The sequence below is a fragment of the Elephantulus edwardii genome, unplaced genomic scaffold (genome assembly GCF_000299155.1).
Source record: "Elephantulus edwardii isolate Elephantulus edwardi_28Jun2011 unplaced genomic scaffold, EleEdw1.0 scaffold00096, whole genome shotgun sequence".
Lineage (NCBI taxonomy): Eukaryota > Metazoa > Chordata > Mammalia > Macroscelidea > Macroscelididae > Elephantulus > Elephantulus edwardii.
In genome coordinates this window covers 2,869,600-2,894,283 of record NW_006399846.1, presented here as the reverse complement: position 1 = coordinate 2,894,283, position 24,684 = coordinate 2,869,600, and the positions used below count along the sequence as shown (strand labels likewise).

General features: G+C 39.6%; 1 protein-coding gene across 1 annotated transcript in view; it reads right to left on the bottom strand.

Annotated features, from left to right (window-relative positions):
• Nucleotides 1–24,684, bottom strand: part of ANO2 (anoctamin 2) — a 504,048-nt gene that overhangs the window by 39,863 nt on the left and 439,501 nt on the right. The window contains exons 18-20 of the mRNA XM_006891290.1: nt 22,288–22,345; nt 21,834–21,934; nt 6,128–6,273 (exon numbers count right to left, since the gene is read on the bottom strand). Of these exons, the coding sequence (XP_006891352.1) occupies nt 6,128–6,273; nt 21,834–21,934; nt 22,288–22,345 (305 nt within the window). The remainder of the gene's footprint in view (nt 1–6,127; nt 6,274–21,833; nt 21,935–22,287; nt 22,346–24,684) is intronic.

The following is a 24,684-nucleotide window of genomic DNA, read 5'->3' as shown; positions in this document are numbered from 1 at the left end:
ATATATTTAAAAAATAATTTTTATGAATTCTGAAGCAAAGCTGAGAGGATAAGTAGGCCAAGAAATCAGGTTTTGGAAATTAAACATCTACAATGGGAATAAGACTGCTGACACAAGTTGAATAATGTAATCGACGTCATCAAATAATGTTATTAGAAACACAGGCATCTTCTTTGCTATATTCAGAAAGTACCATATGATCAAAAGCCAATGGTAATGAAGGAAGATATTCAAGTTGCACTGAAAACCTTCTTAAAAAAATGCCTCAGGAATTGATGGGGGACCAACTGGTATGCTACAAATGACAGACGCAGTTCTGGACATGCTCACCAGTCTATGTCAGGAAATTTAGAGGACAGCTGCCTGGCTATTTGACTGGAAGAAGGCCATATTTGTTCCCATTCCCAAGAGAATGGTCCAACAGAATGGGAAAGTTATTGAACAATATCATTTAGAAACTCCCTATGACCCAACTCTTTGATTACTAGGAATATACTCCAAGGAAATTAGAACTGAAATACAAATGGAAATCTGTACGCCAATGTTCATAGCAGTGTTATTCATCATTGCACAAACATGGAAACAGCCCAAATATCCAAATATAACCAAATGGATTGAGAAATTGTGATACATTCACATGATGGAATACTATGCAGCACTCAGGAGCAGCGATTTAGAAAAACACTACATAACTTGGGAAAGGCTAGAGAGCATTATTCTGAGTGACCTAATGTAGTCTCATAATGACAAAGCGTTAAATCCATTATTTTAAAAATAGAAGGATAACTAATAAAACACGCATGAAAACTCAAGAGGGGCAGGGCTGAGGATTGGTAGGGGTGAAACCACAGGGTTGCACAGTTTGGTAGATGGAGGAGGGGAAGGAAATGGGAAGGATTTGAGAGAAAAGATGGGGTAATGATGGGGAAGATCCAATGGTGGTTAATTTTATAAAACATAATGCATGATAAAGACTGCATGAAACCCAATGTGAATGAAGAACAGTGTGAAACACAATGTATATGAACTTTGTAAGTAAACCAATTAAAAAAAGAAAAGAAGCAGAAAGAGATTATAGAGAATAAGAAAGGACTTATACTAATTCACAGGAGCTCTGTGGGTATGTGGTTAGAGCACTTGACTGCTAACCTTGAAGTCAGTTGTGCAAACCCAGCAGCCACTCTAAGGGAGAAAGAAGAGACAGTCCACTTTGGAAAGGATGTATGGCCTCAGAAACTCCAAGACCCAATTCTGCTCGGCCATACAATGTTGCTATGAGTTGAGATTGACTTCCTGGCAATAGGTTCAGGTTTGAGGTTCGTATGTCAGTTGACACATGCACTTTTCAAAACTAGAGTTCAAACTTAAGATTTTATGATATACCTCAGATCTAAGTGCAAAGGCCCAGTGTCTTTGTCTCTGAGGTAGATACACCCTGTGTATGTTCATGTGGACTAGGACTCTGGTGGTATGATGTGTCATATGTCAGACTAGTAACTGTATCATCACCAGTTTGAATCCAGCAGGCATCCCCTGAGTCGCTTTGAGTCGGAATCCATGGCATAACAGTGGATACTGGGTTTAGTTGCATGCCTTTGCTGACAATCTGTTTTGGTTCACAATGAACTAGGAAAAAATGCCAAAAACTTTATCTGATTTTCACTCTAAATAAATGAAAGTATAAATACAAAATCATCTATGCATTTCCCTTCCTGCTAGGGTATTTTGAGTGGATGTAAGCTCATGACTAAGAAAAATGAGATTTCCTCTAATGACTGTGTAAAGGCAGAAGAAATGAATCTCATCACCCACATTAATGGCCTGAGGGTCCCAAAGCTTGGGCTGTGTTTAAGAAGCTGGCGGAAGGCTCCACGAAGGATAATTGACATCTTGAGGCAGGAAGACAATGGTGATTACTTTTTGGATGACAGAGGAACAAAAGTTTGTGGGTTTTAGATAAATAGATGACAAAAGGAGCCCATTTGAGATTCTAGACTTGTCAAGCAGTGCTGGAGGGGCTCAGCATTCTCTAAATGGACAAACATCTTGGAACACTTATAATTCAGACTCCTGAGTGTGATTCTTAGATTTGCCTTGGAGACAAGTATCCTCATGCTTTAAACATACTTCCCAAACCCACACCAATGGATGACAGAAACTCTTGGGGGTTTAAAGCTGGGTTTAGTAAAAAAAAGTCTAAATTGAGAGGAAGACATTGGACTCCTGACAATAATAGTGGCAGCTGATATCCAGCACCAGGCACTATTTTTTAACTTTTCTATACTCTTCACCTCATCTTCAGACCAATACTGTGAGTGTGATTATTATCAAGCTCAGTGTATAGATGAAGAAATACAGATTAGTTGACTTTAAACATCAAGCCAGAATCACAGCTAGCTTGCAGCAGACCTAGCATTGGAAGGAAGTAGTGTGATTCTGGAGACCATATCTAACTACACTCAGCCTACACTCCTTGATGGAGAGGCCCATTAGCAAGATCTATCACTCAGTCCTTTACAGAACTGGAGACAAATACTCCCCTAAAGGCTGAAAAGAATTATCTAGAGATGATAGGAATGAAAAGAACCTATCTCAGAAATGTGATTCTCTTATTTACATAAAATATGAAATGAAATAAAACATTATCTCAAACTATTGAACATCTTGACAAAAATGACCTAAAAAATTGTTAGTGAGATTTGTGGACATCACTGTGGAAAAGAGGTATGTGATAAAAGGTTCTTTATCCAGACAAGATGACATCAATGTCAATCTGAATTTTTGAGGAAAACTAGGCAACAGAGCTGGGCTACCTGAACTTCCTTAATGCATGTCTGATAGAAGAAAGGCAGGCTACTTGCCTCACTCCTTGTTTGGTCTAACTATCCCCCATACACATTTATCACTCATATTCATAGGGCAAATAAAGAGTTTACACATACTATAATGAGTAAGTAGAATGCAAAGCTATCTGATCATCAAGTTCCTCCACTGCTGGACAGTGAATAAGGCTGACAGAAGAAGTGATGTCTTTGAGTTGTGGTGCTGGAGGACAGGTCTGAATGTTCCATGGTCAATCAAAAGAACAGATAATGTCTTAGAGAAAGTGCAGCCACAGTACCCCTTCGAGGCACAGATGGTGAAGCTTTGTCTTACATATTTTGGATATGTTGTTAGGTGAGGCTATTTTTTTGAAAAGGACATCAGACTTGGAAAGGTGGAGGGTCAGCAACAGAGAGGATGGCCCGCCTCAATGAGATGTATTGAAACAGCGACTGTGGACATGGTCTCAAGTACGTCAGAGCTGTCAAGGATAAGACAGGTTCAGATCTGTTGTTCAGAAGGTCACTATGAATTGTACTGAATGGCGTCTAACACCACCACCAACCCCTAAACTGACATTTATTTGCTTTTCATTGCTAATAGTTACTCATGGCCATGAGGCTCTTTGTACTTGCCAGTCCTTTTCTTTGGAACATTCTTTCTGTTCTTATCATTAATATATGTTCCCTTAAAATCAGAAGGGATATTGAGGATCACCTAGTACAACTTCCTTCCTAGAGCTAAAAATCTCTTTAGGACATCTTTTACCTCACCCTTCCCATCCCCAACATGCCCCTATCTACCAAACTCTATTTTGAGAATGATCCTTCACTTGCCTCTTAAAGTTCTTACAAGTGTAGTTCAAGGCACACTGAATGCCTGTTGTGGCAAGGAATGTACCAGGCCCTGGAGGACAGGATGATGGATAAACCATTGCGTCTACCCATTTCTTTTTGTCGTTGTTGTTATGTACTATTGAGTCAAAACCTAATCACAGCTATCCTCTAGTGGGTTTTCAGAGTAAATCCTATGGGAGGAGATGACCTTTCTCCAACAAGGTAGCTGCTGGATTACAGAAGCATGCCTTTGGGTTGGCAGAGAAACTCCTTAGAACTAGGCCATTGGCGCTCCCTTCACTTCTCTTTAGGAGCTGACAGACTGCATGTGATGGAGAACAGAAAAATGAGTAGTAGTCATACATTTGGTAAGGTGCATCCTCAGTGTATGCACCAAATTCAGTGCTGGGACAAAAAAGGAAATGATCCAGTATGACTCAAGAAAAGCAGGGGTGTAATCAGTGAAGGATGAGTGGAGAGAAACAAAGCCCAAGGTTTTCTAATGTAAACCCTTTCCCAAACAGAAGGCTAACTCTTGGCAGAAATTTCTTTCTTTCTGAGTGAAAGGATAGCCGATGTAGAAAGGCATTTGAAATATGAGAAATCACCTCTGAAGTAAATATCTAACTTAGCATTGGAGAGGGATTAGAGGTAGCACTTAGCAGAAGGTGGAAGGCTTAAGAGAGCTGTATGTTTCTATAAACAAGGTCTTGATATCTTCTTTGCCTATTACTTCTACAACAGATATAATTGTTTCTTCTCTGGAAAGTTTACTTAGGTTACAAAAGCTCTGGTTTTGTCTACAATTTTAGATTACTTTGGGATTGTATCAGGCCTTCTGGGGCCACCTAATCTAGACACTGTCCATAATTTCATCCCTAACATCACAACTTCTTCTAAACAGAAATAATAATCCATTAGAAAGAATTAGAGGGACGTACTTTCTAATATATCACCTGGGTGCATAGACAGGCACTGGAGAGCCCTTATGGAACGTGATTACCCACATACCTGGGACACAACTGTCAAAGAACAGGCAGATCCAAAAGATGAACAATCACACCTGAAAGGTACTCAGCTCTTGGAATAATCAATCTTACAAGATCACAAAGGTAACACTTGTCCAAGGGTAAAGCTCAGAAGGTAGAAGGAGAGGCCAGAAGGAAAAGAGGACTTTAGGGAAATAGTGTAAAAAATGCTTGTATAATGTAGGGATTATAAGCCACATCATAAAAAAAATATGTAAGAATAGTTGAAAAGAATAAAGATTTGTTATGTATACTTAACACTCAATTTACAATGAAAAAGTAAAAGAAAGTGTAATTAACTAAAAGAAGCAAAGGTCCTTATGCAAACATAATCCCAAGACTAAAGATATTGAGTACTGAATAAAGAATTTAGTGATTCCTTTTTTGGATTTCATGGATGTTTCTCTATGATCTCTTTATTGAGTAAATGTTTAGATGATTTATCTGTCCTCTTCATGAAGAATCTGTATAGCACAGTTGTAAGCACTTTGCTGTTAATTGAAAAGATGTTGGGTTCAAATCCACCAAGAGGAAGATGTGGCAATTTACTTCCACCAGGATTTAAAACACTGGAAGCACTATGGAGGTAGACCTCCTTGGGTCACTATGAGTGAGAATTAATTTTATAGAAATGCCTTTTCTTGGTCTATGGTCCTTTTAACTCATTTGTTCCAAGTCTTAAGAATAATCTCTAAAACATCCATCCATAAAATCAAGGTTATCCACAAGTGGTCAAGAATTCAAAGACAAAGACATTAACTAAGAACTCAAAGTTGGGACACCTCTCCTAAGGGAGAAGTCAACATGCAAACTGAAGTCAAGTATGATACGATTATGTTCTAGCAGCTTGTACTGATGTACATGCTTCTGTTCAGCCTCATCTAAGAACAACTTAAGGCTCTATAATTAAAGCCTTTCCTCTCACCTCTTACATAAAACATTTTGGTTTTGCTTTCTGTTTTCATGACGAGTTGACAACTTATCCAGCTTTACCTGGTCAGAATGAGGACTCCCTTCTATTCCTCATGTCAAAAATATCTACATCTTGACCCAAATTTCACACAGCTACTTTATTATCCAATCATGGGAATTATATTCTTAAGTCTTAAACTTCTCTTTTACCATTCTTTTAGCTTTATTAGTGCTTAAGATAATAAGGGACTGGACAGACTAAACTTTTGATTTCATTGATTAAGAGTATGTCCAAGGATTAAAGAAACACCATCAAGCTGGTGTTTAGGTTGCTCTGGTTCTCATTCCGGGGTTCTTTATGGCCCACTTCAACTGATCATGTTGTACTGAAACTTATGAAGGAGCAAAGGCTGCCTTAGTCATTTGCTCCATTCTCTGCTATACATGCATGAATGAACACACACACGTAGACACATACAGCCCTTGCTTGACTTTTCCCCCAGTGAGAAGAAGGACCATGGTTCTTACTCATTTCCATGTACTCAGGGGTGAGTCCAGTATATGGTTCCAAGCTGTAGTCTAGGTCCCACTGCTCTGGATGTTTTGAGTGGGCAGAGTCAGTTTCTCTAGGCTCAGTTTCATCTTTCAGCTTCCGAAAGAGTTTCTTTAGTTTCCTGGAAAAGAAATTAACTGGTCACTAAAATACACTGGAAAACAGGGTTAGTTTTGCAGAGAAAAAAAGAAGGAAACTATGTTGTTACTCTAAACCTATCTCTAATGCAAAGATAGAGATCACTAAGATTCTTTTTCTCTTCAGGACAACTTAAGACGTCCTTTATCAGGATAAGACTCTATATCCATACACTGTGACTGAAAAGACCATAGCCTGTGTCAGGTGCACTTTAGTCCTCAAACCGACACTACTGCTCCTTAATAACTTGGAGAGGTCCCTGACTACAGGTTTTCCCAGTGCAATACAACTCCTGATCTCCTGACTGCTGGTACCAAATGTATTCTTGGTGGATCTGAGTAAGATGAAGTCACTGACAGTCTCAATCTTTTCTCCATCTGTCATGATGTTGCTTAGTGATCTAGTGGTGAGAATTTTTATCTTCTTGATGTTGATATACAATCCACATTGAAGGCTACAGTGTTTAACCTTTTGCAGAAAGTACTTCTAGTCCTCCTCACTTTCAATAAGCAAGGTTGTTTCATCTACATAATGAAGGTTACAGAGAGCCATCTTCTAATTCTGATGCCACATTTTTCTTCATAGAGTCCAACTTCTCTAATAATTTGCTTAGCATACAGATTAAGTAGGTATGGAGAAAAGATATAACCCTGATGCACACACCTTTCCCAACTTTAAACCATGTAGAGCTCCCTTGCTCTGTAGAACAGCTTCTTGGTCTAGGTATATAGGATTTGCATGAGCACAATTAAATGTTCTGGTAGTCTCATTCTTCTCAATATTAGCCATAATTTGTTATGATCCACACAGCCAAATGCTTTTGCATAATCAGGAAAGCCCAAATAGACATACTGATTCAGGCCATGGTATTTTCAGTCACTTGTTATACATCTGAGAGCTGGACAATTGACAAGGATGACAGGAGAAGAATTAATGCCTTTTAACTGTGGTGTTGGAGAAGAGTAATGAATATCCAATGAACTGCCAAAAGAACAAATATGTCTTGGATAAGGTGGAGTCAGAGTGCTCTTTGGAGGCAAAGATGATGAAGTATCTTGCCTACTTTAAGAATATTGCTAGGAGATGTTATTCCTTGGAGAGGGATATGAGGCTTGAAAAGGTGGAGGGATAGCAAAGGGAAGGAAGATCCAGAGCCAGATGATTTGACACAGTGATCTTCAGCAATAAGCCTCAGTGTGCCAGAGACTGTGAGGATGGCACAGGATAGGACAAGGTTCAGACCTATTGTTTCCAGAGTTACTACAAGTTGTATTCAACTTGATGGTACCTAACAACAACAACTCATGAAGGAACACATTTATTCAAACCCAAAGAGACTCTGGATTCTTTCTGGTGTTAGATAAGCAAAAACAGATCTTTGCCCTCAAATGCTGAGATAGAGCTTATCCTATTTCTTAATAGATGATAGATCTATTCTCTTCAAGGACATGGGAAGGTGTATCAGGAGAGATTTCTCTCCTACTTCTCTTGGGTAAAACATTCACAGGTTTTAATAGCCTAAAAGATTTCTTCTTTGTAACTAAAACCAATCTAAATCTTAACCAACCACAACAGGATTTTGTTAGTTCAGAATGAGATAATGAGGGACCAGTATCTGGAGTTTGTTTGAAGATTACATGAAATAATGGTTATACAAACCTTAGCAGAGTACCTGGACACTATCCATATTCAAATATTTACTATTTTATAACTAAATGATGCTAATATCTGTCTGAACATAAAGTCTTTTCATATCTTCATTGCTACACACTAGAGGCAGATAAAAACAGGTGAAGAGCAAGGTTCCAACTCTGCTAACTGACTGAAGAGGAACCAGCTGTGAAGAGAATGCACTGAAGTAATCACAATCCGAGAAGAACGAATCCAAAGGTGTTGTCTATCCTTCTGTGACAATAATGATGATGATTAAGACACATTTATGAAGTTCTTAACATCCACAAAAGAGTGCTGACAACTTAGTTCACTATGTGTTTGGCTTCTGTGGGATAAAGTTAGGCACTCTTTTCCTATAAAGATTTACAGCCTCAGAAACCAAGGAAGAGTTTCTGTGTGTCAGACTTGATGCTATGGTAGTGGACTTGGTTTGGTTTTGGTTGACATACAAACCTCTAATTTAACATGCTATATAAATAATCTTCTAACTCTATGCCACATAGCTATGAGGGGTTCTAACCACCACCGAGACGTGGCCTTGGGATTAGCAGTGCAATTCCCTATGAACTAGGCATCAGAGTCCCCTTCAACTAGCCCATAGAGTTTGACTAGTCCAAGAGTTTCCATGCAATTTACAGCCTTGAAAAACCTCTGAAGGGTCAGCTCTGAGTCAGATCTAACTTAGTGACAATGAGTGAGTGAGTGACTTAGTGGATGAGTTCAATGAAGTCCCCAAGTAGTGCAATTGGCTAAGCATTCAATTAGTGATATAATGGTGGACAATTCCAACCAATCTAGAGGCATATCAGGAGAAGAGCCTGGTGCTCTACTTCTAAAATTTACACTAAAACAATGGTGAAAGAGAGAAAAGAAAAAAGGTTAAAAATAGTTTGAAACACAATGTAAATGTAGGAATGTGTGAAATGCAGTGTACATGAATGATACAAAATGTTTATTAATTTTGTGTGCAAACTAGTATAAAATAAAGAGGGGGAAAGGAGAACAAATAATATAGAAAAAATAGTTCTAAAAAGTAGAAAATGAGGTGATAAGGAATATGTTGGAAGATGTAGAGTGAATGAAGAAAACAATAAAGCTGTGATGGCTGAATACCAAGTTCTACAGTGAAAGATGGTGGTTAGAAGAAAGCTAAACCATAGTTTAAATTTTCAGAAAATCTAAGGAATCATAGATACCAGGCATCTGCCAAGTCAGGGAACAGTGACTGCTCAAAGTTCTGTGTAAGGAACAGCAGACTCTAATGCATCTGATCACTCAGGTTGCATGGAGAACTATATTTTCCAACTCTAGCGGGATCACAAAGCTTATTCCAACGATGAAATGAGCCAGAGAAACTACCTATCTGAACTAAATGTAACAGAATTTATAGGAAAATAAAGTCAATAACTTACTCTCCACAAAAATAGAACCAACGACAAAGAATGAACAATACAACTATACCAACACTAGGATATCAATCTAGGAATGTCAACACTCAATTGAAAAGAGAGAACAGGGAAATTAGAAGGGGAAAATAATAAAAAAAATTTAAAAGGTGAGGAGAAGAAAGAAAAGGTCTCAGAAGTGAAGGATATGCATTTTCAAACTGGCAGGACTTATTTAGCATAAATATGAGAAAAAGACCTTCATCGAAGAACATTATCATGAAATTTCTGAACTCTTGGGATAATGAAAAGGGTTATAAAACCTTCCAAGTTCAGGATGATAAACATATATCCTCTATCAATTATTTAGAATCAAAAACATACTGTAAAAAAAAAATAAAAAAATAAATACTGTAATTCTCAACATAAGCTCTGACAGTAAGGGACTCCACAGCAGTGCATTTAATATTCTAAAATCAAGTAATTTCAGCATAGAATACCATCTATTCCCAACTATATGTTAGTATGAAGGCAGAGTAAAGACAATGTCAAGTATTGAAGATTTCACATTGAGTTTTTTGTGCATCTTTTCTCAGGGAGTTCTTAGAAAAATAATTTCTCTAAGAGAGAAAATAACATGGAATCCAGTGAAAAAAGAGAATATTGAATCAAATAGCTGTTTCTAGATGTTGTTGTTGTTGTTATGTGCCATTGAATTGCTCGTGACTCATAGTGACATGATGTACAACAGCCCTAAACTTGCCGTATCTTGAGCCAACCTTATTGTCTCTGGCACACCTACCCCGAATCCCCAAGACATCGAGTCAATCCATCTCATCGAACGTCTTCCTCTCTTCCTCTGTCCCTCCACCCTCCCAAGTGTGATTCCCCTCTCTAAGGATTGATCCTAGATAGCTGGATTAAAAAATTGTTCTCATTGGAAATGGACAATGGAGGAATCCCATGGGACTGACTCTAGGGAAAAATAAATGTGACTGATAAAGTATTTCATGTTCTTGATGATGTAGCCTATCTTCAGGGCTCTAAAACAACTGCTACTACCAGTATATAATGAAAATGATGATGAGAGAAGTGTTGGTAATTATGAGAATATAAAATAGAAAAATTGAAGTTGGCCTAAGACAGAAGTATTTCTGGAAGAAAAGACATGTGAGGCCAAAATAAATGATGGAAGAAGACAAAAAATGATGAGGAAAGATAAAGAATGGAGTGAAGGGTGAAGGAGTATTATAGGCAAAGGATTTGTGCAACAGACAAAAGTAAATGTGAAAATTGTTCATATAAGAGGCTGAAGGAGTTAAAAATGCTTGAAGCAATATATTGTGTCTAGGTACCAGAGGAGAAAAGTTGGAAGACTTGGGAGGAAGAATAAGTTCATGCAGGGATCTCTGGTGGCCTAGTAGCAAGAAGCTGCACTGCAATCCCAGGGACACAAAGTTCAAATCTGCCAGATGCTCTGCTGGAGAAGGAGGGGCAATCTCCTCCTGTACCAGTCAGACCCAATTTGACGGTACACACAAAATATAATAAAATAATAATAATAATAATAATAAAGAATACGTTCATGCCATCCGAGGCCTTGTAGTGGACTCAGAAGAAACGATGGTAGCCAAGTCTAGGATGACAACAGGAGATATGAAGAGATATATTCACCATATGCTTGTTGTTGTTAAGTGCCATTGAGTTGACTATGACTCATAGTGACCCTATGCACAATAGCTCTGAACCCTGTTCTATCCTGAGCCAAATTCACTATCTCGACACACTTACCCTCAGTACCCCAGTTACTGTGTCTACCGTTCTCATCCATGGTCTTGCTCTCCTGTGCTGTCCCTCTACTCTTCCAAGCATGATGTCCTTCCCCAAGGACTGGTTCCTCCTCGCAACATGCCCAAAGTATGTCAGAGCTTCAAAATCCTTGCCTCCAAGGAGCAGCTTGGTTTCACCCTCTCCAAGATAGACTTGTTTGTGCTCTTGGCAGTCCATGGTACATCCTAGACTCTTCTCCAGCACCTTAACTCAAAGACATTGATTCTTCTTCTGTCATCCTAGTTACCGCCCAGTTCTCTGACACCTAGCAAGAAATGGTAAAAATCATGGCCTGGATCAGGCACACTTTAGTCTCTAGACTGACACTGTTGCTCTTCAGCACTTTGGAGAGGTCTCTGATAGCAGATTTTTCTAATGTAGGTCACCTTTTGATTTCTTGACTGCTGGTTTCAAAAGTGTTGATTGTAGAATAGAGGAAGCTGAAGTTATAAACAATCTCAATCTCTTAGAAAGCAGAATTTAAGATGCACATGATTGTATGCAAGAGGTAAAGAGTGAATAATCAAGGATAATTCTCAAGGTCTATGGACACAAATGTGGTCTTCTAACATAGAAAATACTAGATAAAAACCTACTTTGGGGATAATAAACAAGAGGAGAAGTTTTGGACATGATGAGGGAGAGGAGCCTATGAGACAATAAATAGGCAGCCGTGTGTCTAAGGCTCTGCAACAAGTCTAGGCTGGAGACCTAAGAGTCATCATGATGCCAGAAATATATGATCATTGAGCAATATCAACTAATGTATAAAAGAGAGAATCGGGAAATATCACTATGAATACTGATAGTTTGTGGATAAGGTTGAAGGGAAAGCTCTTTGAGTGATGCAAATGGTTAATGTACTTGGCTGCTAACCAAAAGGACAGAAGTTCGAGTCACCCTTTCAGGCCACCTCCAAAGGAAGCCCTGTTGATGTACTTTCAAAGAATCATCCATTGACAACCCGACGGAGCACAGCTCTTCTCTGACACATGGAGGATCATCATGATTGGGGTTGACTCAATGACAGTAGTGGGGAAGGAACCTTCAAAGGACAAGGAAGGATCAGTCTTAGGAACAGAAAGTCACCTCTGACACTTTATGTCAAGAAGGTGAGGGAAGAAGGAACATCAGGCCTCTGCAGTCAAGATGTGTGTGATACTGTAACTAGATTTAAAAAGATGGGTTTGTTTTTTTTTTTTTAAGTTACCAATAATTCTTATGAGTCCTTTATTTTCAGAAGTTTCTCTTCTGGAGATCTCAGTGACCATTAAAAAAATTAATAATAAAGAAAATCCCCCCTACCCCCAGACTAGGACTTAACAGAAATGCTGCAAGTTGTGTAACACACAGATGGGCTGTTTGGAAAACTTCAGATTATGATTCCGACTGTCTGATGCACGCACTCGTTAAAATAACTCCTTTGATGTTGTCCCTTGTCCTTTTCATCTGCTATTTTTCCATCCCTTTTTAATGACAAGTCTCAGAAGCTCTCTCTGGCAGACTCCACTTTTCCTCTGTCTGTGTCCCAGAGGCTCCCACCAAGAACATGGTGATTGTCTGTCTCACCTGTGGCCTCACCATTGTAGGAACCTGGTGCCCCAGACAGTTCTCTACAGACCCGGGCGCATTACAGAGAGAAGGCAGGACTACACTATCCCAGGTCAGAGAAGAGGCTCGCATCAACCTCTGAGCTGTGTATTCCTTTCCTTGATACCTGACAAGGTTCCAATTTGTTCCTTAAACTATAGATTCACAGCCAGATTCTATCAGATTGGAAGAATACAGATCTCTTTTGCCTGTGATGGCTTTAAAGAGAGACTGCTTTCTATCATGAAATGCAAAATTTATCTCATTTATGAAAAGGAAGTAGAAAGTTTATGATACTGAGCTGTGCTCAGGGGCCTATTGCAGCTATGTGAGATGTGATCTGGGGTTGCTCTGAGGACGAGTAGTGACAAGAAGACATTTTCCCAGTGGAGGTACTGGTCTATCTGCTCTGTTTCTCCCAAAATATGTCCAGGAGAGAATCTAGAATGTAAAAACGGTGACAATTATACCCTTTCACCAATTATTCAGCTATATGAGTGATAAAATGATCCATTTCTAATTTTGCTGAATAAATAAATAGTGGCACTAAATTTGAGATAAAATGATATGAGGATTTAGGATGTAGTGTAACGTGTTTTAGGGCAGTACAAAATTGGTGTCCAAAGTGTATTTTTCACAAACACCTACAAGATAGGCAGGATAGGCAGGTTATGTGAGGGCTGAGAGCCTCCCTGCCAAGAGAGATTCAGATAATAAAATAACAAATAACATAAAAGCAAACTGGGTCAGCTGTTCATCTTTCCTGAAGTCAACTCTGAAGGAGCTGCCTCCGAGCACTGTTCTGGGGCCATCAGTGTTGACCAGGACACAGCTTCTCTCTGCAAAGTATCTATCACAGCTCTGTCATGCCTCATAAGCCTGAGGTTGCATGAATGGGGCTGGTCCAAAGCCACACTATGCAAGCAAATCTTATCTATTATCATGTCCTCGTTAGTCAAAGGGCTAACTTCAAATATCTTAATGCTTCTAGTTTCACTGCTCCCCTTTGACCCATTCTATTTTTCTGTCTCTAGTCAAAGGTATCATTGGCCAGTTCCAGGGTCTCGGACCTCAACCTAGCAAAAGTGGGGTGTGCTGCTGTCTGTTGGGAGATGACTGAAGAGTGATTGAGGCTTCCATAGTAGCCCTATCTAGGGTTTGCACAATATTTAAAGTAAAGAGAGGTATGAGGGAGTTAGTGAAGTTTATTCAAGGGCCCAAAGGGATGTTAACATCTAATTCCCATGAATAAACTCCCACCTGGCATTGAATATGATATTGACTGCCTGTTGTAACTACAGTATTCTAGGACTATGATGAAAGGTAAGACTTACTCTTATCTTTAGTCTTATCTTAAGTGAACTCAATCCTATCAGACAAATATTGAATAAGAGGGGGGATCAGAGGGCTGAGAAGCAGGGATGTTAACTATAGGGTCACACAATTTAATGAGTAGAGAAGAGGGGTGAATGAAATTGGAAAGATCCGGTATGAAAAACCAATGTATACAAACTTTGTAATTAAACCAGCATAAAATTGAAAAAGACTTAGCAGTTAGGGTAAAATATGTGACATAAAAGGTTTTAAGCCTTATTACGCAGTAACTCAATTTTGAGATGATGGTAGCAAAGGCTACGGTAGTAACAGTTGAGATTTGCTTAGGAGGTAGAATTAAGAAGATGGGGGTAGATTAAAAACAAGTGGTGATCGGCTCTATCCTAGTTTTGTGGAGATCTGTGGGATGAGACAATGATATTCTCTGCACTAATAATTCTCAAATAAAACCTTCTAAAACAGTTCAAATCAATAGGAAGTTTTTACACTTGGCTTGTATATCATCAGGGCACCTGAGGATAAGAATAATTTCTTTTTCTCTCTGAGGTCCTTCTGTTTATAATCAAGTAGAAGAACCCAGTCTGCTGCTGGTATATCTTTAATTACTCCCTAACAGCACACTCTGGTAGCCTAGTGGTAAGAACCTGTGCTGCACTCCCAGAGGCACATGGTTCAAATCCACCAGCTACTCTACGGGAGGAGGATGGGCAATAATCTCTCAGGAGAACCTCTGCCTCTGAACACCTGTTGGAGGATCATCTATGGGGTAGTTCCAACTCGGTGGCAAAACAAGAATTGCACATAACAAGAACAACAATGCTCACATAGGGTGCTCTGGTGGCATAGTACTTACGGAGTGGTAATGCTAACTCTCAACGGTTCTCTGGCAGCTAGAATCTACCAGTGGCTCTGTAGGAAGAAAGTAGGCAATCTCCTCCTGTGTGATATATAGCCTTCCAAAAACCCACTGGCAGGCAGCATGCGTCAGTTCCAAATTGACAACAATGAGCAGTACTTCTTGCATGTCTCCCTTTTTTACAAAGACAGTGCAGATCTTAGGGTAAGAATCTTGAGTAGGCTACTGATTATTTAATAGTGTTTTGTGTTTGTTGAATGCCTCTTTGCCTATTGTTTGCAATTCATGGTAATTGATGCTGTGTGTGGTATAAATGTAAGTAAAAATGACTTGCTATAAGGGAAATCAGTATGCAAATAGCTATTTCATTAGATATGAGGGAAATTAAGAAGTTACTTGACAATGGATGCTGTTTGAGAAGTGATGTTCTAAGGCAAGAAGAGACTGTAGGATTCTCAAGGCAATCAAAGTTGTGGTGTGTGTCCACCACCTACACACACAAACATGTGCACAGATACTAATGAGGATTTTGCACACATAAAGTGATAGGTCTATTATAGCTTAAAGGAGCCCTGGTGGCACAACAGTTAAGTAAGTGCCTGTTAATTAACAGAAATGAGTGGCTCAGATCTACCCAGAGGTTAAGCAGGAGGAAGGTCTAATGATCTGCTTCCGTAAAGGCTACAGCCATGACAACTCTACAGGGCAGTTCTGTTCTGTCATATGAGGTCAACATAAATGAAACACCGACTCAATAGCACTCAACAGCAATAGCATGGATTACTGGTAAAGGACAATTAGACTTTAAAACGAAGTCATTTTCTTTGAAAGAATCTTATAATATTGCATTTAGAGATAGATGAGCCAAAGGTCACCTACCTATTCCTAAGACCTGCTTCTGCTTTCAAAAGTAAAGGTAAAGGATTTGATAGAAACTCTGGAAAGACATAAGAACAATGCTATGAATGAAAAGTCATTGAACCCAAGACAGAAGCAGAACACTGTGTTCTAGACTTGGTTTTTTTCAACCTCTCTCTCTCTGGACTTTCAGCACTGAAAAGTGTCACTTGTAAATAGAAGAAAATTCAGTGGCAATCAGTTTTGCCTACTCAAAACTCTCAGACAAAGGTTCTTTCTTCCTTTATTCAATGTCCATATTTTCTGGATTAAAAAAAAAAATCAAGGGGAGCTCTGGTGGCCTAGTGGCAAGGAGCTACAACTACAATCCCAGAGGCGCACGGTTCGAATCCACCAGATGCTCTGCCGGGGAAGGAGGGAAAATCTCCTCCTGTACCAGTCAGATCTGATTTGACAGTACATGTACACAAAAATAAAAAATTTAAAAAACAAAGAAAAGAAACAAGAAAAAAAATCAAACCCACTGCTTTCAAAGATCCAATTCATATTTCATTGAGTTTCTGAAGCTATAAATCTTTATGAGGGGAGATGGTATCTGTGTCTTGTGGGATAGCTAGGATTCGAACTGATGGCCTAGTGACAAGAATCTGTGCTGAAATTCCAAAGGCATGTGGTTTGAGGCCACCTTCCTCCTGTGCAATTAACTGCCTCTGAAAACTGCTTTGGGATTGCAGCACAGCTTTATACTAGGCCACCTGAATCAAAGTACTAAAGACCACAGAGTCCGAGTTTTATAATTTACATGCATGCTTCTTCACTGTCAGACTCACCTACTATTTTTCTCTTGACTATTGTTGTTATCACTTACTGTCAAGTTGGAATTGACACACAGTTGGCCCTCCAGCAGGTTTTCAGAGGCAATAAATCATATGGGAGGAGATTGCCCATGTTTCCACTGTGGAAGAGCTGGTGGATTCAGAAAGCGTGCCTTTAGGTTGGCAGCTCAACTCCTTAAAAGTAAGCTACCACCAGAGCTCTCTCTCTTGACTATAAAAGACTTAAAAAAATTATTTTATGCATCTCAATTTTGTTCTGTATAAGGAGTTGCCAGGGGTTTGAACTCTGTACTGCGAAGTAACCCTCAGAGTTAATGAGAGTGAGCTCTAAGCATAGAATGAAAAATCCAATAATCATAATCATCATGATTACATGTGATCAAACTAAAAAGACAAACTGTGGAGGCAGAAAGAGTCTTGGAGAGAAAACATCCCAGGATTTGGTAGAATTTTTACTCTTTATCTCTTAGCTTAACTACATAAATATATGTGCCCTTTTACAGACTAGAAAATGAAAGGAAGAAACAGCCTTTGAAATAGAAATCAGTTGTATTTGGAATAGGCAATGACCATCTTCACTCAATAGTTGTTGTTGTTTATTGCCATTGAGTCAATCATGACTCATAGAGACTCTATGACCAAAAGACCTAATGTCTTTCCAAAACTACCACCATTTCTCTAAACTCATAAGAGTTTCTATAGGCATATGATTTAGGAAGTGGATGCCACTCCTGCTTCCAAATCTGTTTTGCAACTGGGAACTCCACCAAACATGCTCTACATTGAAAAACCTGGTATTTGAGAACCCAATGGCATCACAGCAAACCCAGGTTACTCCATGCAGCACGTTGACAAAGACTGATGTACAAAAGTGAAAGAATGTTCATCCAGATATAACAGAACTAGTCTCATTTAGCAGTGGTTAGGTGTTGTCAGGTCGAATAAGACTCATAGTGACCCTTGCACAAAAGACCTGAATTCTGTTCTATAAGTAACATAATTTCTGTATGTTTATAGAGTTTCCAGAGGCATGTAGTTTAGAAAATGGATGCCACTCCTGCTTCCCAACCTGAATCAGTCTGAAAGCTCCTCCATACATTGTACATGATGGGTAACCATTATGGTATTTGACACGACTATGGCACAGTGTTCAGTATCACAGCAACCCAATTTATTCAGTACAAGAAATAGACAAATGATTGCAGTATCACCTATAAAATATTCATCCTAAAATGAATACTCAGCCTCTCACCATGGGATTTTAAAGACACACCCTTAAGCAGGCCTTCACCCTTAGTCAACAGTTCAACTGACACCCGCTTTGGGAGGTGGAGAAGAACAGTAACACACATCAAATACGACCCCAAAACCTTCCCTTACATGATTACCATCAAGATGTGACTGCCATCAAATGCTAGGAGCCAACTCGTAGAGTCTCCAGGCCAGCCCCCAGACTTAGCCCCTCACTACAGGATTTTAAAGACATCCCCTTAAGCAGGCCTCTACCCTTGGTCAACAGCTCAACTGACACCCTCTTTGAGGGGGGGGAAAAACAGTTACACACATCAAACATGACCCCAAAAACTTCCCTTATGTGACCACCATCAGACACTAGGAGCCAACTCATAGGAGATGTTTATGGGCTGCTACAGCTGAAAAGTACCTTCGAGATGATTATAATCTTATCATTTTAAGAGACAAAGACAGTAAGACTTAAAGGGTCTGCCCACAGCTTTATGAATTACTGTGCAATTGCCATCAATTAAAGTGTGGCATATGAAACACACATCAAGCATAAACATGAAAATTTAGCCTTCAAGGCAAACAGCCATGTGTTAGTTTCATCTGTTATGGAGCTGATGGAGTTGATGGGTGGGGAACATGCCAACTGCCAACACACTGTCCAAACATATGCCTGAGTTCTTGCCACTCATACACTTTATAAAAAGCTTTTGAGTCCCGGACGAATGGGATAAATGGTAGACCAGATGTCCAGGGCTGACATAAAAAAAAAATAAATAAAATTTAAAAAAGGGCATCTCAAACCCACAAGCAAATTCCATCCTGAGCAGAAAGCTTGTAGAGTAAGAGTGTTTTGAAAGACAGGTGTCCTTCTCAGATGTTTCAAAGAGAATGAGGACTGTCTTCTTTAGTTTAGAGTACAGGGTCTGGTCTTCCAGCTTCAAAAAGGCCAGATGTGGTTTTGGTACCATCTGTATATTCTCTGGATGTTTGTTTACAGCACATTTTCTAAGATGGTAAGCTTCTAGACAACAGGGGCCATCTGTTTAACTAGCTTTGCTTGACTATCACTGATGACTTATAATCCACAGCAGTTAACAAGGCAGAGTTTCAGAGGGTTGACAGTCTTCCTCTCAAGACTTCTTGGTTTCTTGACTACTGTCCAGACACTGGTTTAAACAGAGATGTTGATCAAAGTACCCAGACACAGTGTTCCTTCTATTTCTCCTCCAGGAAAAGCAGGGGCCACCTGAGATTGCCCCTGTACATGGACAGAAAAACACCCAACATAGTCAATTCAATAAATGATGGATGATGGCAACAACTTTCCTGATGACTAGGTGGTAAGGGCCAAGAGAGAATAGTGTGGATTCTCATTACTTGAAGCAGGGCTCATTAAAAAGAGTTTTTCTAGGTAAATGAAAATCATCTCCATTATAACTTTAAGCCTATAAACAGGCTTCTGAAAAGAATAACCTTTTCAGGGAATATTTCAGGCAGTTAGGAACCCCCCCACTCTCTCAAAAAAAAAAAAAAAAAGAGAAGCAGGTGCTGCTGTTATAACATACATGGAGACCAGAGTTGGATCACATATTTATTCTTTAATGAGTCCATATATCCCAAGAAACTAGCACTCAGTAATCTACTCGGTCAATAGACACAAAGGAATTGTTGCCTTTGCCATGACCTCAACCTTCCCCATGACCTTGATCAAGAAATTGTCATCTCCTTGAGCCTCATACACTCCATCAAAAGCACTTTCAGGGTCATGAGGATCTGCAGTTAAGTCTCCAGGCAGTCTGTTACTTGTTAGAAAAAGTAAATGGTTTCTCTGGACAAAACAATAGACATTTCATTCAATATGACTATGAGTTGAGGCGCGGTTTCTGGAGGGAAAACAAGACTTCCCTGTTCTGACATTCAGGTACTGTGGCCATGAACATTGTGTCTAGCTACATCATGTGGAAAGCTTGGGACTTCTTAATTTCAAGCAGAAGAGGCAGGGTCAAGCCATGGTTCCTGGAAAGAAACAGCCATTCCACTTCAGGGGAACACCCCCCAAAAAGGGGAACGCCAATATACCGGTCCTTCACAAAACATTGCCTTACCTTAGGACATTAAACAGTTACAATCTAACATCTGCTAAGAAAAGACTGACATTTGATATGGCTGTGGCAGCTTCCTTTTAAGATACAAATATACTCTGGGCATGGCGGTGGGGGTGGCGGGGAAGACACCTCTGCTGTATATAGCCTTAACTTCTCCTAAACCTCAGACTTTTATTTATTCTGAGTACTGGCAGAGTTTGAGCCACACAGAGAGCTCCTTATTTCATGAAGTCTATTTTGTCTCTCAAACTAATAATCTAAGCTTTGGGATGACACGGACCATTTTATACACTTTTCTTCTCTATTTAAATTGCAGACAAATCTTGAGCATAAACTTAAAGCAAAGAATCAGAAATTAATTTTGCTAGAACCACAACTTTTCTCAGTATGGTTCTTTGGGTACACTTCTCAGCCTTTAAGACTTGAGTCATCTGAGTCAAAAGGAAAGGGCAGAACTATTCCCTGGCAGCTCCTTGCACCCCTTCACACAACCCCCCCTCAGTGTGCACAGTGTGATTCCTGGTTATGTAGCTTCAGAGTTTAGGTCTCTGGCTTTGGAAGATAATTGTCAGCCATTTAATCTTCTTAAATAAATTCTTTTGCCATTTAAAGAAGTTAGAGTGGATTCTAATGTCTACAAATAAGAACCTTAGACATGATCAAATATAGCTACTAAGAAAAAGATTAACAGATTTCTTTATCTCAGGACTACTTGAAACCATAGTGTATCTTGAAACTCCAAGGGGGAAATGAGTGAGCTCTCTTGGTGTAGTGGTAAGGAGATGTGCTGCCAATCCAAAGACACATGGTGCAAATACACCAGCTGCTCCATGAGAGAAAGATGGGAAATCATCTCTCATGTGATTTATTGCTTCTAAAAACCTACTGGAGGGTCAGCTAGGAACCTGTTCCAAGTTGAAGTCACATGAAATCAACACCACCACCTATCTTTGCCTAACTTTAAGGGCTAAATGCATGCCAGAATGATCAGTCTCATTAGGAGCTTGCAAAGAATCCTACGTCTAGATGAATTTTCACCCTTCGATCCTAATCAGAACTGGTCTAGCCTATAAAGGTTACTCTTGACCTGTTCCCTGACTCTAAGGTACTGCACTGGCCAAATATTTGTCCCTGAAGCAGATTCTTCTTTAAAATTGAAAAGCAAGACAGAGGAGGCTACATTTTCTCCTTAGGCTAATAATAGCACTTCATTCATTCCATTCTTATTTCTTTTAAGCCTTTGCCTGTGAGTCGGTGTTTGTTTTGATTATTATCTCAACACAAAACTTGACGGAAAGAAGTCCTTTTATGAAATGGGGCAGACCATAAGTAGGAAGGACTGAGAGAATCTGCAGGAAAATAGCTCATTCTGTGTTTCACCAACAAGTCATTCTGTCCTTATTGTCTACACTTTATTCTCAGAGACTTTTTTTAAACAATTCCATTATGTTCAAGCTTTCACATTCTCCTATTTACCGCATTGAAAATCTCTCTTGTACCTGTTCATTGGGAGGATAAGGAACATTCAAAATATGTACACCAAGACCAGGGCTATCTGACTCCCAGCTCTGTCAGTTACTAAGTATGCACACTTACATAAGTGATTAATCTTTCTGAGCCTCAAACATCCTTCAGTCAGATCGGTAAACAAGAGCTTCAGGAGGAAGCTTGCTCCATGGGGAAAGTCACTGGCAATTGGCAATTGGACAAAGGGGTGAGTAACCAAGTATTTTAGAAAAGGAGAAGCCATGGAAGTGCTGCCAGAAGTTGGACATTGCCGGTCTAAGTTCTGACACCAAAGAAAGAGATGAAGAGACTTCACTACGTACGGGACTCCAATCTCAAAGATGTTGTTCTGGATCAGCTGCTTCCCCAACATAATGATGCTGAGCTGAATGCAGAGCTCCATTAGGCAGCCCCCTGGAGCACACTGAGGAGAGGAAGAGAAAAAGGAAGGGCTGTTAGACCAAGGGAAGCTCTGATAAGCAAGAGTGTAAATTAAGCATACTAGGATGGAGATAGGGACAGGGAACTCTGCTGGGTGACTGGTAAAAAGCTGCACTCCAATTCCAAAGACACAGAGTTCAAATCCATTAGCTGCTCCATGAGAGAAGGATGGGCAATCTCCTCCTTTGAGATTTACTGCCTCTGAAAACCCACTGGAGAATCAGCTTTGAGTTACTTCTAACTCAATGGCATTCAACAATAATGCAATGGGGCTAAGGAAAGGGGCCAGGAGGGTGCACCTATAAACATCAATGAAACTTCAATGCCTTTACTTGCCTCTTCCATTCGGTAGCCGTCAAACACATAGACATAGCTTCCAGGCCTGCCTACAAACCTGAAACCAAAAAATATGAGCAAAGTTAGGAAAAGAAAGAGAATGTTTAAATACATACATCCTAGATAAATGAGCCACCCAACCATGTCCTCCTCAGCAGTACTGCCTAGTGTGGGTGCCAAATCCCCCAGGGACAGGAGTTCACACCCTTGTATCAGCTAGTAATCACCTATAACACTTGGGATTCACCTCTTTACCTAGTTGAATCCCAGACAACAGGGGTTGAACTGGACAGACTGAAGGTGAGTTTGGTGTGACACTGGGAAGGATACCAGTACATGTGTTTGCATGTGCACACGTGTGTGAATGAATGAACACGCATCACAGGTGTATACCACCTCTGAGCCTAAGCACAAAGAAGCTTGAATTCTCTAGAAACATATTGCTTGTATCTTGTTCTTTCAACCAGTATCAAGAAATGAGTTCTGATTTCCCAGAAATTGACTGGCTAAAGCTGAACATGGTGGATATTTCCTGGGATAAAAAAATGTAAGAAGTTTTGAGCAAGAGGTAAAACCTAATCATGAAATCCGTCAAGCGGTCAGAAGAGCCCTTCCTTCTTGATAGGTCATCTTCTTGCTCACTTCTTGAAATGCGGTCACCCCTTTGAGACTCAGTCTAAACCTCCTCTTCCCCGTGAAATCTTCTTGTTGTAGAGACACTTATAATTAAGTGCTCGCTCAACATTTATTTGCACATCTTATAGCATAGCACATATTGCATATTATAGCATGTTTTTGCCAAGACCATTTCTTCCAACATATCACATGCTTCTCTAAGGGCTGGAATCCCATTTTTCTGCCTGGAAGATCATATGTGCACAATTTATTATTGAAATTCTACTTCAATAGAAATCCTAGTATAGTGTCTAATTGGAAGGTTTTCTTCTGATACTATTTCATTATAGTCAGGGGAGAGGTCCTGGGAATGGGGTTGTGGTTGGATCTCCAACATGAAATTACCATGAATGGACTAGCTAGCCCTTGCTGTAATGTCTGCCCAGTGAGCTTTTCATTTTAAAGAGGCTGGCCTGGCATAATTGATTAATGTCTACTGGAACTGCTCCTTGTAGGTAGCCAACTGGCCATAAAATGTTTGAACTATATATGTGTGTGTGTATGTAAATATATATATATTAATATATATGTATATAAATATACATGTGTGTATATAAATATGTATATGTATATATATGCAGACTATGTATATATAGACACAATCTGATACATACACACCATACATATATGTTGTTGTTATTGTTGTTAAGTGTCATCAAGTTGTAGAAGACTCATAGTGACTCTATGAACAAAAGTCTCGAACATGAAAAAAATTCATCTTTTCCCCAAGTTCGTAGAGTTTCTGGAGGCAAGGTATTTCAGAAGTGGATGCCACTCCTGCTTCCATGCCTGTCTTAATTCGGGAGATCCACCAAGCACTGTCCACCACAGGTAACCATTATCATATCTGACACATCACTGTCACAGTTTTTAGCATCACAGCAACCATGAGTTGCCTTTCTACAGCAAATTGCCAGACCATTGCTGTACTACTTAGAAGAATATTTGACTGAAACAGTAAAAACCACAAAAGCCTTTTTGAAAAGGAGGCCAAATCTAATGCACTTACACTTTTAAGCAGTGGCCACATTCAAGTCTCAAACAAAAGCCAGAAAACAAACCTTAGCAGAATCTGCCTAGCTTCTTCATCAACACAACAATTTGTGTTATGCAGATGACATAACCCTGCTTGCTGCAACTGAGGAGGACCTGAAGCACTTGCTGCAGAAGGTCAAGAACTACAGCTTTCATATGGATTGAAGCTCAACATCAAGAAAACAAAGATTCAAATCACTGGGCCAGTTGGCAGCATCATGATAGATGGTGAAGAGATTGAGATTATTCACAGCTTTAGTTGGTTTAGTTCCACAATTAACACTCTTGATATCAGCAGTCAAGAAATTAAAAGACAAATTGCACTGGAAAAGTCTGCTGTCAGAAACCTCTCCATAACACTGAAGAGCAACAAAGTGAGTCTAGAGACTAAGCTATGACTGATCCAGGCCATAGTCTTTGCAATTACTTGCTATGCACCAGAAAGCTGGACAATGATTAGGGATGATAGAAGAATTGAGGCCTTTGAGCTATGGTGCTGGAGAAGAGTATTGAATATTCCATGGACTGCTAGGAGAATAAACAGGTACATCCTGGAAAAGGTGAAACCAGGTTGCTCCTTGGAGGCAAGGATTCTGAAGATTCATCTGACCTACTTTGGACATGTTGCAAGGAGGAGATAGATAGATAGATAGATAGATAGATAGATAGATAGATAGATAGATAGAT